Below are 13426 nucleotides of genomic sequence, written 5' to 3'. Positions count from 1 at the left end.
GGATTGGCTGCCTGAAAATGTTCATTAGCTTTCTCCCATTTTGGAATTCTTTGATTATTCAGAGTTTTAACTGTACTTTCCTTTTCATATGACAGTTATGATAAAAGAAGAAACACTGAGCTGCTGTGAACACTGAGATTCTTTTAGGTCTAGTATCAAAGCAAATTCAACCTCCAATAAAGCTTTGTTTTCCCTGTGAAAGAAAGGTATGCTCTTGACTCACATTAGTTGGCTCAAATTAATCAGCTCAGTGTTAAATCTGAATGAAAACAGGATGATTTGTAGTCTCCACATGGATCAGAAGATCCAATCAGAGAGACTGCCAGGCACACTGTTCTGGCACCCTCCAGAAGGATAAGTCTTGAGCTTCCTTACAGAATTAGTTTGAAGAGAGAACAATCTTTTGATTCAGTTACTTTTTGCTGTTACTATGTAATGATGTTCAGTTGCTGCTTTTTAAACCTTCGTGCTTTCTCAAACAATTACTCTGAGCTAGTTTTGTCTTTAAAATATGGCTGTACAATAATTGAAGCTACTGGGGATCTGCCTGAAATAAAAAAAGGAGAGGTGGGTCTCCTAGGCAGTGAATGGGACCTTTCTCCCCAAGCAGATCTCCTGAAATGAACATGGAGGCAGGTCAAAACAGGAGATACATGCGCACACACAAACGCACATATATGTCCATATAGAATAGGCATACTGGATTTTGTCCCCAAATGTCTTCCAATTTTCACGTAAATTACAAAACTTTATGAAGTAGCACATTACTTTAAAAAGCAAGTACAGTTCTTGTTTATCAATTTTGCAATAGTTCTGGGGGCTTTTTGTTTTGTTTTGTTTTAAGAAATTTGTCCTAAGAAATTTTTATGACAAGCGGTCTATTAATCAGAATTGAATCTGTAGTAGAAAAACTGGCATAAACATTTGTTTTAAAGATCCTATCTGGTATAGCATTATAAGATGAAATTTGATAATCTAGAAGCTTAAAATATTCAGGGGATAGTGAAACATAGTATTGGGTGTAGAATGTACCTACTGGAAATACTGAAATGCAGGAACATGCTTTTTTCTTGCACAGATATGAATGCTCTGATACAAGCTTAGAGAAGGCTAAACTTCAGTTTCTCAGTTCTTTGCAACTAGTATTTATATTGGCACTGACTAAGTTCAGACAAATTTGGGACTAAAAGTCAGTTAAAAATCAAAATCTCCCCAAACAAACAAACAGTACCCCTCCCCAAATAATTGAGGGAGTTTTGCCTAGGTGTATTGCTCATCTTCCTTTAGCAGTGTATGTTATTATCAGTCAGTATATAGACATATGGTATCTCAAAGCTGATTTAGCATGATGCTCAGGAAAACTGAGTAGAGCTGGTCTACAAATGACTTCTCCCAACTGACCTGCTCTCCTGTGAGTGAGAGTCTTTTTGGCAGGGTTATCATGCAGGCTCAGTTTCCTCAGATTAATAGGTGTGGTGGCTGTTAGCCCATAGTGCCCTGAGCACAGCAACCTCAGCACCCGGGGCTGGTTGTCCTGGAAGGCGGGAAGGGAAAAAGAAAGGAAGGAACCCATTTAATGGGTTGCGTTTCACTGTTTTGGCACTGAGGTTTGCTTGGGTTGCATCCTTATAAATCCTTAAAACACTTAATTTACAAAATGGGCAGTGCTTACTTGAGGATATCTGATACATAATCATATTTTGATAAAGGAAAGTCAACATTTGTGATCTGAACCCAGCTCTCCAGAATGCTGGAATTTATTCTGGTGAGTGAATAAAAGAGGGTAGACTATTTGGAGGTTCAATGTTTATTGGGGCGGGGGGAAAAGTAAACATGTTTCTTGTGTTTTGTTTTCTTTTTCAAACAAAACGCTCTAGATTTGGATGTTGATACCTTCCAAATTTACCAGCCACAGCTTACAGTTGCCAGAAAGCTCTTGTCCCAGGTTTGTGCTATAGCAGACAGCGGCAATCAAAGCCTGGATCTTGGCCACTTCAGCAAAGTAGATTTCATCGTTGTAGTTCCACGTTCAGAAGTCCTGGTGCAGCAAACTCTTCAACGAATTCGACAATCAGGTAAAAGGGACAGGAGGGAAAAGAGAATATTAAATCGCAAAGTATGTGATTGATATTAAATCTTACCTGGTATGAATGGAAAAATAAGCTTCTCCAACACGTATTCTGCAGGCCCTAGATTGGCTCCGTTAGTTGGTATCATCCATAAATTCAAAGTAACTCCTTTTCACATATTGTGCCCATGCTGTACCATGTGAGTGGTGAAAGGAATCGCCATACTGGCGCAGAGCTGAGGTGTGTATGACCCAAAGGAACATTTGGCTGCCAAGAGAGAAAGCAGATGAGCAATTATGGCTTTTCCGATCCTTTATTCCTTAGGATTGTAAGTACCATTTGTTCTAGGTGCATGTTTGTGCATGCGTTGTCATATGTATTAGCACAGATCTGTGTGCAAGAAGCTGTGTTTATTAGATAGATAAATGACTTGGTAATACTTGCGCTTAAGCACACAATAATTGCCCTACTGGTTCAGCAGATGAGTTTTCTTGTCTGATGTTCTGTGTATGACAGTGGCTAGTATCAAATGCTTCAAGAGGAACAAGAAGGCTTTAGTGGACAGGTAATGGAATATGTCCCTATTGAGAATGAATGTTTTTATCCACTCTTAGTGATTGACATGTGCCCTAAAAAGCATAAGAGTTTGTCCTTGGAGAAAATTCCAGTCTAATAGAACTATGGACTATCTGTATAAATGTCCGGTCCTTTTTAGCTCTTGCTCTCTGATATCTGGGAGTAATGAAGCCCCTAGGACAGCTGAATATTTTGAATTTTTTTGTTCTATCAGCTGAATTTTTTTTTCTTTGGTTTTACCTAATAATCCCTTGCATTCGTATTTGAAAAAGATGAATAAGAGCTTCTAGTGTGATGTTTCTATGAGTGGTTTTAGATAGCTGTTGTTTTTTCCCCTCTTATTTTCTAGTCTAAATTAAACAGTCCCAAACTTTTCAGTTGTGCAGATATCCCCTGGTATAGCTCAATTCTGTGGTCCGTCTCTGCATCTTTTTTCTCTCTGCTTGATTCTATTTTATTAGTAAAACAAAAAGAATGCAAGAGATTACTTGAAGCGGGGGGTTTCCTTTCCTTCCTAACATGACATTACTTTTTTTTCTTCTAGTCCTTCTTTGTTCAGACATTTTCTTAATTTGCTGCTGTACACTAAAACAGAGGTTTTCTGAGAACTGTTCACCATGTTTCACATTTATTTTGTCTTTTTAAATAAGCTATGATTAATACCTTGGCAAATACCTAGTGGGCCCATATTTCACAATGGCTTATTATTACTTCTTTAATTCAAATGGTTTTCAAAGTCATATATGTTACATCTTGCCTGTCTTATGAACATGATGGCAATCTATCATTACAAAGACTGCAAGAGTGTAATTGTATTTTATTGACATTTGGACACTAATGTTGAGGTAGGGCATGAAAAAAATTGATATTAGTGAGAGGCAGTTTTATATAAATTTATGATTTTTGCAAAGGAAAGGTCAGGGTAACTTTTTCTGATTCTAGCAGGATTAATATGTTAGCTAAATGTGGGGAGGTTTGGCCTAGTATCATGGAGCATAGCCAACTCAGCTCTGCTCTGGAAATTTTTGTGGAGGTCTGAATTTCTTTTTTTCTTTTGGGCAATGTGAGAAGTCTTTGAGTGCTTTTTGGAAGAGATCTAGAAGCCAAGAAGCAAATTTCAGTCCCCATTTTGAGAGAAAATGCATTCTGATAATGCTCTTCTTACTAGGGCGTCTCAGGGATTTGTCTGAATCCTGTTGTTGACAAACTACCTACAGTTGGCACTTCATTTTTTGGATGTGCTCAGAGGAAAAGGATTTTGTTGCATTTTTCTTTTTGACAGGTGTCCTTGTGGACCTGGGCCTAGAAGACAATGGAACGGCATATCAGAGAGCTGAGAAATACGTGGTTCGGCTAGACAATGAGATTCAAACAAAATTTGAAATTTTCATGAGACGAGTGAAGCAGAATCCGTATACACTGTTTGTGCTGGTTCATGACAATGCCCACGTGGATTTAACAAGGTAGCTGTTTCAATTTATCAAAGGAAAACAATTACAATATCTTTCTGTTAGTTGTTTAAAAAAGACTTTCCATCATAGCCAGACGTTTCTGCATGCCTCATAAATTTGGGGCCCTGAAATCAGAAATCATCTTTTTTGTGCTAATTCTGCTTCAGTTGAAGGTAGGTGAAGTAGCTTCAGATTTCTGAACCCGTAACAAGATTTTTCTTAGGGGTAAGTGCTATAGTACTGGAAGCCAGGAAAAAGGTCTGAATTTTGCAACTTTTGTTACTCCTCTTGTCTTTTTCCTCGTCAGCCCTTTTTTTCTGAACCAATACTCCAACCCAGAACTCTCCCCTGTTCACAAGCCAGTCATGTTTCAGCTCATGTCTTTATCCTTGATGATTGTGTTGCTCATAATATGAGAAGACTTTCAAGCACATAACTCTTCTCATCTTCTGAAAAGCACCCTAGCTACTGTGAGAAAAGGATTTAAAAAACAGTAGCTCTGTTGAGGTATCATGAATGTCACAAGTGTTTGATCTAAACAGAATAACACATACACACACGTGCACAGAAACATTTCTTCACACTAAATCACAACTTTACAATGGAAAGAGAAAGCTGTAAGTAAAGCAAATTGTTCTGTTCTTTTTCCATAAGCAAAGTGGAGAGAAAAATCTTAATGGAATTCAGATACGGTGTGTAAGCTTGTGGGACTCATGTGAGCAGAGCTATAATAAACAAAATAGTCTCCTTGAAAGAAAGCTGAAAATAGGTAAAAGCAACATTCTTTCTACCTTGTTCTCCCCATCAAATTTGTGTCATTGTCTTCACTATGCACTGAATTTGGAATTATACCTTGGAGGCAAAGGTAATTCCAGGAGTTGGAAATAGGACATCAGGAGAATATCGTGTTCACCAGGCTCTTAGAAAAACATTGTTTCTGGCTGAAGAATTCAGTGAATTTTGTAAACTTGTAACCTAACCCTATGGAACAGTGTTTTTCAGTGAGAGAGATTTCATCAGGTTTTGGCTTATTTTAGGTTTTCTCCATCTGATGCTCTTTTAAACTGGCACACTAATTCAACTTCTTACTGTCAGGGGATTTTGGTCCATTATTTGGTTTTCTTTCCCCTTGCACCTGAGTCTACCCACAGAGAACACTCAAATGGTTTTGACGTCTTTTGCCCTTTCAAAGATTTTTTTGAGCTGTGTTTCTCTGTTCCCTGGTCATCTGGACGTTTTCCTGGAGGAAGAGAGTAATCCGTTGAATTTCAGGATGTCAGTAAGGCAATTCTTTGCATTCTTATTTCTGCAGTGCCATTTCAAGTTCCCTGTCACATGGTGAGCCTAGTCATGGGCTGGCTGATAGAGTTATTAATTGCAGGGAGGTCCTTGAAGCATTCAACCTCCTTGTTCTTCAGGTCAGCTCTTTTCCTTACGCCTTGCAAACGCAGCAGTCCAGGATCAGCTCTAGCAATGAGGTACACTGGATACAATTTGACACTATGGTAAGTGTTTAATTGTTAAGCTGTGAATTTTAATGCAAACTTCACACCTAACAGAATCTAGCAGATAGACATTAAAGAAAAATGTTAGGAGGGAGCTCTTTCTCTGCTGGAATTTGTTCTCTCGGGCTCCAGATAAACAGCCGTGGGCTGTTTATGGTAGAAGTAGCATTGACATTTAGGCCCAGGAACGGCACATTTTCCTTTGTCCACTGAAGTAATATGAGAAGTGACTTTGTAAGCTCTGGCCAGATAAAGCTACGTGGACTTGCCATAAAGCTCTTGAGCTTGCTTTTCACTTTCAAGTGGTCTGACTTTTGACTACAGTCAAACAAACAAACTAGTGGAAATGGAGGAGTGAATGAATATTCAAAGTTAGACTGCTTTTTGGTTGATTGTAAATAAAAGCCATTGTGGTGACCTTCTGAAAAAAATGGTCTAGACAACTTTTTGTTTCCAAAAAGTAAGAAATCAACAACTTTTGGTCCTCTGATTAAAAGGAAAAAAAAGGGGGGGGAGAGACTCTCTATGAGATTAATTGCATTTGTAGTGATCACTGCTCAGATATAAAGACACTGGAGACCATGCTATGTTTCCAACAGACACCTCATGAAATTTGAGGCAGCAAATATTCTGTCTTCCTGATTTCTGTCAGCAGATTTACATTCCAGAAAAGAAAAAATTAGTTTCTATTTGTTATTAGAGATGTGCAGAGTCTGACTATGAAGAGTAATTTTGGAAATGAATAATCCTTGTGTTTTCAGGTTCTGTTTTAAATAGAGAGAAATGAGGTAAAATTGTCAGTAGATAAAGCTAGAGATAGGGAGTCAGAAATGAATTAGCATGATTCTGGAAAACCCCTGTAATTAAAGGTAGGAGGTGTTTCCAAAACTTTGCAAGGAGCTACACCTGTCTTTTCCTAACTATAGTCAAAGAATAAGTTAGTAATAAACAATTTACATTTTATTATATTCCTTAAAACAAACAGACAACATCATTGATGGAGAATGAATAAAAAGAAAGGATGCATTACTTTAGAAAATACTTTCCACTTTTTTTTCCTTTTAATGACAAAAGAAATTAAAGTTGGCTCTAGCTTTTTTTATGCTTTTGTTATCTCTGTATGGAACAGGACGACACAACAAGTGAAGATAAGCTGTACTTTGGCTTGAATGAATACAGCAAATCCCTCCAATGGGGAGTCACAAGTCCCCTTTTGAGATGTGATGAAACCTTTGAAAAAATGGTCAATACGCTTTTAGAAAGGTAAATAGTAACATGGGAGTTTGGGATTGTGCTTAATTTGGATCTTAAGGACACAGTTATAAATTATGAGCCCTGTCATAGAGGAATGAAGACATGATGACATTTGTTGTTGATCTTGGGATCTGTGAAGTATGTGCCATTTCTATTTTTGTAATGAATTTAGTGCTGTTGAAGAAGTGGAAATCCTTCATTTATTTATAGAATAGATTAGGCCCATTCAGTGGCTCTCCAGGCTTAGCTATGCTATTCTTTCCTTTTGGCTCAGTCCTCACTAAATTAAGAAGTCATCACAGGTTTCGTACCTCATCACTTCCGGTGTCTCTGCTGAGACTGCCAACAGGGTTGTCAGTGGTGGCCCCAGGTGAGTGATATCATTTCAAAAACTTAATTTTTGTTATTTCTTTAGCTGGTGAGTGTTTTGGTTCCTGCAGCTCAAAGCCTGACTTTTTTTGTGGCTCGTTAGTACCCTGCAGCCTCCTGAACACACTAGTTTCACAGTACCTATCCAAGCTCTAATTGAAGACACATTTATAGGAACAAAGACAATACTATGGTTTCCAGCAATGTGGTGTTAATCTGTTCTGCATATCAGCTGGACAGATCCCTTATAATTGTTCAAGCTATAGTTCTCGTTGTATTTGCATGTTTAATAAAACAGGACTATCCTCTGTCTTCAGTACTGTTTTTTCTGTTTTATTTAGGTCAATATAATTAAGAATTATAAATGTAGCTGTATTTATTGAATAAAATACATTATCAAATGTGTCAATTTAGCTACATAAATGAATAATTAAGGACATGTATATTTATTATTATGTACAAATATGTAAGTAATAAATATGTAATAATAATAAGATGAGTTCATCTTCATAGATCAAGTCTTTAAGCTTCTCATCGTCTTTTTGACCAAGTCCGATGTAAGAGATGGTGGTTGCTATTGCTCTCTTTCTATTCTTTTATACTAGTGGAAAACCAGGGATGGGGAAAAGGATGAAAGGGAATTAGTGGGTGTGCAAATATTGCCCTAATACGAGGTTAGGATAAGACTAGAAGTAGAGGGTAAGGGAGATGAACCTTGGAGCTTGAATAAGCTTCTGGGTCCAAGTCTTTTGTTGCAGTCTCTGTCTTCAAGAAACTGGACTATTCAGTCTGAGTAAGTGAGCCATACAAGCTTATAAGTCTGAAAACATTTCAGACATTTTGATATTATAAGAAAAATCCCAATTGTTTTAGTATCAAAATTTCAGTGGGTACTTCTAGGGGAGGAGCGATAATTTTTTTTTTTTTTAATTTATTGATTTAATGACTGGTTTATGGTTTGTTGAGCTACTGTACCTGCTGGTCAAAAGACAGACACAGCACTTTATTCAAGTGGATCTTATATACTCTATTAAATTACTCAGGAAATAGACTGAGGAAATTTGGAGGTTTTGTTTAATTGTTTAGACTTCTGTAGCACAAGACTAGTACTAAAGGCATAGTAGCGCAGTGATAAAATTCATGCTGCAAAAACTGCAGTGGTAGGGATACAGGACTGGGTTTTTTAAGTGCACCAAAGTAAATGAGAAACATATCCTGTAAATCAGTGGAGCTTCTGCTTTTAGTAGCTGATATTGCTCAGAATTTCCATAGAGCCAAGGTGTGCTGAGAAAATAAATGCTTTGGGAGGAAAGCAACAAATGGTGCTGTATACAGATAATTTCCAAGTATGCTCAGTAGCCATATCCTGAACACTACAGCCACTTAGTCTCCAGGGTATAGCGCCAGAGCCTTCACATGCCAAGTATATACATCAGGAAAGTACATCACACCCACTCTGTTGCTCTCTCTTGTCAAAAAATGCTTTAATCTCATCTGCCTTTAACACACTAGGACCCACGCACATGTACAAGTGACTGCAAATAAATTATTCTGCTTTGGTAGATCTATATTGGCTGTCCAGAGTTTGCAAAAACCTGATGTGCTTCAAGTCAGCATCAATTCTGGTGAAAGAGCATTGTGCAAACTTGAATTACCTCATTGTCTTACACTGTTTTGAGGTCTTGCATTTGCAAAAGCTACACAGAAAAAGTTACTGCCAATTGTCTGACACGTCATAACTTACTAGTGTCTCTAAATTGTAAGGGCTTTTTTTAAACATTATGTCAGTGAGTGAACTCATGGGGAATGACTAGGTATCAGCTGAGTTTTTGCTTGAGTAGATTTTAATGTTCTTTTTTTTATAGCATTTTACTTTGTGAGACCATATTTGTTGTCACTGAATATAGCTGCAACAAGAGAGAAAGAGACATTGCCTGTGTAATTTAAGGCACAATGAAAGTTAAGATTTGGCTGAGAGCCAGGAATCCCTTTTGGTAGATTTAGCTTTCTAGTGAGTGGGGTGAGAGATATGAAATTATGAAGGACTTCTCCCACAAATCCTTTGAAACAGTGATGGTTCTCCATGTTCATAGAAGAAAAAACTCCTGGATAGCAAAGTGATTATTAGCCTGTGCTGCTGGAATGAACAGCATCTGAGATGGTCCATATCTCTGTCAAGTTAGAGATTTTTAGTTGAAATTCTGGCCCAAGTGAACGTGACAGAAGTTTATCATTTATGTTACTTGAGGGCAGGTCTTGGCTTCTTACAGTCTGCACTTGGACAATGTTAAATGCATTTACTTAAAACGCAGTTAGATTTTGTGCACAGTTACTGTCCATGGAAATCTTCGTTCTTTGAGCACTGCCAAGTAAGTGGGTGCTTCTTTACTCCACAGTCCTATTTTCAGCTAATTTTCGGATATTGCTGTGATTTTGAAAGTGCTAACTCAGAACTGTGTCTCCTCAAAGGTACCCTAGGCTGCACAGCATGGTGATTCGCTGCTACCTTCTCATTCAGCAGTATTCCCAGGCACTGATGGCCCTCACAACCATGGCCTCGCTCAGGGATCACAGCACACCCGAAACGCTCAGCATAATGGACGACCTCATCACTTCACCAGGAAAGGATAAGAATGGCTGCGGCCACATGCTCGTCATTAGGGTGCCATCTGTGCAGCTAGCCATGCTGGCCAAGGAGAGGTTACAAGAAGTAAGAGACAAGTTAGGTCTGCAGTATCGTTTTGAGATCCTCCTTGGGAATCCCGCTTCAGAACTTACTGTCGCAAAACATTTTGTGACACGGTTAAAGGTTAGCAGAAATTAAATATTTCTTTGTATGACCACTGTAGTCATCTGGCTGTTGCACACATTTTGTGTGCATTCCTACACGTATGTGGATTTGCAAGTTAATTATTCTGTAGAAAAAGGGTGCAAGTTTGGTATCGTTTTCCATGGAAGTATAGTGTGATGATTTAGAAACACAGAAAAAAATTAAATTGTTACCAGTCCATGAAGTCAAACACAGAATGTTATCTCACTTGTTAAAGTTGAATAACTGCATGAGTCAGTCTTAAAGAACAGATAGGTTTCTTCTTTGAATTTCTGAAAGCAGAGCTCACATCTCCCTAGGCAAACTAATTCTTTCCACCCATTTATCTGTCTGTCTAGTTTATCTGTCATCTGCTCTGTCCTTCCATCTTCTGCCCTTCTGATAACTGGTAAAGTATTCTGTTTGTCATAGACTTCTCAAATCACTGCATGCTGAAAGCCTCTTCTGCACAGCAGATATACACCAGGCTAAACTTTTGCATGGATTTATAAGAGCATGGTACTACTAGCCAAATCTATTTCCTATATTAACCTCATTACATTAATTAAACAAATGGAAACTGATTGCCTGTCTTAATACCACCCTGAAAGTAGTTCTGGTTATCTCTCCTGATCCCTGCTCTAAGTCTCACACAGAGATTCATCTGCTTTTTCTACTATGACTTATATTCTGTGTTCAACACAGGAAAAGGAATGAATTCTGAGTCTTTCTTATAGAGCTTGTCTACGACCACAAACAGATAAAGTGTCCTTTAAGGAAGCTACCACCTCTGCTTCTCAAATCATGTCTGCAGCAGGAGAGGGAAGAGAGGAAAGGAAAAGTAATGAAGGAGAACACAAGATGTGAGCTAAGAGCTCTGAGCTGCTGGATTTTTTGGCTAGAGGCTAGACAACCTTAAGTCATTCTGGACTGTCCTATGAGGATTTCTTTGTGGCCCTCTGCCTTAGGTTTGCATCCCTTACACATTGCTGGAGCAGCCTGTGAGACCTTCAGTAGGGGTCAGAATTGAGTATGAGAGCAATGCAGGTAAATATCCATGTAGCCATTTTTCTGAATGGAGAACAGTGATTAGGTAGAGAATGAAAAAAACCATCTAAATATTTCTTCATGTCCATCTCCCCCACAGTGTAAGAGAGAATGATTATTGGAGTAAACAAAACCGTAGGATTCTGGACTTGTTTCTTTCCTTACAGGTGACTAGAAAAATCCCACTCAGCTCTGAAATGCGCATATGAAGACAGTGAGGAGAGAAATTCAGTTGACCAAACATAAGCCTCTAGTGTCTTTTTAGATGGGTTGTCCCACTGGGCTCCTGCAGCCACTCCAGAAGGGTGAAGGTCACCTGCAAGTCTTCTGCCAGTCTGCCATATCTGCTAGTCTGGTGCCTTGGATAACACGGGGTATCTGACATGGTACTAGCATATGAAGCTGATTCCCATTCTAAAATGCATCAGCTGTGCTATCATTGAGTCTAGTTTATTGCAGACATTTTGATTTAGTCTCCTTGCTGCTTGGCTTTTCTTCTGATGTTAAGGGGAGTGCTAAGGTCGGAGGACTAGAGCAAGTGGGACTGATTGCCATCTGCTTTCATTATGAGTACCCAGGCCTCTTTTGGAGTGGTAGAGCAATATTAGGTTACTGAGAGCTTTCTGGTGAGAAGGAGGCTTGAAATGCTGGTCCCACGAATAGCTGCTGTTAGTTTCAGGGAGGATGAGATTTCATTCTGATCCTTTTCAGGGGCAGGAGAGGGAAAGAGAACCAGTTTATAGCTGTCAGTGACCCTCACTGGAAAGTTAGACTTAGCTTAGCCTCTCCCTAACAGCAAGTTACTAGCTTGTGTGGTGCCACAGCAGGGCAGGGAGAGCTGGCAGCAGCTCTGTGATGCTGGTTCCCTTCTCTGTCAGTGGAGCCAGCTGGCAAGTCAGACAAGTCAGACCTCTGAGTTTGGGAGCCAGACTTCAAGGTGGAAGGCACACCCTGGGGTACAGAATGAATGAGATGGTGGAAAGTAATTTAAATAAGTATTTTGTGCACCAAGTGTGCTGTCATGGCAATAGAGGGCACCCTTTAACTGTAATAAGAATCAAACAGTCTGGGAGCTATTCAGAAGCGAGGAGCCCAGAAGGATGCAGCACTCTGTCCCTCCTGAGAAATGAGGATGAGAAATACACCTTCTGTATGCAAGTTAAGTTTTCAGTTCAAAGCCCCAGGCACTCTGTTTTTTTTTTTAAAAAACACTAGGCCAGAAGAAGGAAAATCAGGTGCTTTGTATCTGTCTTCCCCTGTCTCGTTTTCTAGCCTTGCACTTTCTCAGAAACCTTCAGCATTGGAGAAGCAGACTAACACACAGCTAGACTAACCCTGCTGAGCCAGAGAATGTCTCTGCTGCCGAAGCTGCTTAACAGAGCCAGTACAGTTTGGTAGGCAGTTGGAGAAATATTTTTTTTTCTACAAACATGCTACGCAGGGATTGCAAAAAACAGCAGGCTTCAAGGCTGGGGAAAGAGGATAGAAGCATAGAAGAAAAGGGAAATACTACTCTGAACCATGCTGTTCCTAAGCTAAGAAAAAAATCAGTCATAGGTTTTTCAGTGGAAATTTTCAAAAGGTAAAATGGCACACTGAGTCACTGATCTGCTAGTAAGTCGTCCTTTTCAATCCTCTTCATCCAGCTGAGAAGATGATTCATAAAATATGACCTTTTGGGGGAGGAGGAAGGGAAAGGAGAGAATGGCTCATACAGGTCAAGAATAGAGGAACTAAGGGAGAATTTAAGACAGGGTTCTTCTTGCAGGGTATGTTTTCCATGAAGCTTGCACATGTCTAGTTGTTCTGTCAAGACAGCTGCATCTTGCTGTCTTGCACAGCTATGCTGGGAAGAATAAATCGAAAGGTTTTGGGGTTTTTTTTGTTTTTAATGAGCAGCTTCTGAGTAGTTGGACTTGCTTATTTGTTTTTGTTGTCTGTACAGTTCAGCCAAGTAGATTCTGGGCCTCAGCTGGCTAGGAGTCTTCCTCACTGATATTTGTCCATTATTAAGAAAAAGCAGGAAAAGCTTTTCCCAGCAGAGTGATATGTTGTAGTTCAAATATCTGCTGATTCTTAAACCCTTACGACTTAATTTCCTTGTCTGGAGAGACCATAACTCTCCAAACAACATCAGAAGTACAAAATCTCTGGGAAAGATGTGCTCTGCTGCTCTCCTGTCGTGACTGGTCAGCAATCTAAGAGGTTGCATCATTAGGTTTCCCAGGCAGTACCCATAACACATCGATAGGGATGGCTGGATATGAACCTGCATTTTTGCATTTCAGCATTGTAATATAATTCTGATGTTTGTAGAGATAGAATGGCTTCTTTCCTTTCTAAGGG

At 39.2% G+C, this 13426-nt stretch overlaps 1 protein-coding gene across 1 annotated transcript in view; it reads left to right on the top strand.

Annotated features, from left to right (window-relative positions):
* Positions 1 to 13426, top strand: part of GREB1L (GREB1 like retinoic acid receptor coactivator) — a 149905-nt gene that overhangs the window by 112556 nt on the left and 23923 nt on the right. Inside the window, exons 17-21 of the mRNA XM_067290654.1 lie at positions 1878 to 2075; positions 3928 to 4108; positions 5409 to 5601; positions 6731 to 6864; positions 9694 to 10033. Coding sequence (XP_067146755.1) covers positions 1878 to 2075; positions 3928 to 4108; positions 5409 to 5601; positions 6731 to 6864; positions 9694 to 10033 — 1046 coding nt within the window. The remainder of the gene's footprint in view (positions 1 to 1877; positions 2076 to 3927; positions 4109 to 5408; positions 5602 to 6730; positions 6865 to 9693; positions 10034 to 13426) is intronic.

The sequence above is a fragment of the Apteryx mantelli genome, chromosome 2 (genome assembly GCF_036417845.1).
Source record: "Apteryx mantelli isolate bAptMan1 chromosome 2, bAptMan1.hap1, whole genome shotgun sequence".
NCBI classification, from domain to species: domain Eukaryota; kingdom Metazoa; phylum Chordata; class Aves; order Apterygiformes; family Apterygidae; genus Apteryx; species Apteryx mantelli.
The sequence above is the reverse complement of the archived record's forward strand: the minus strand, read 5'-3'. Positions and strand labels throughout refer to the sequence as shown.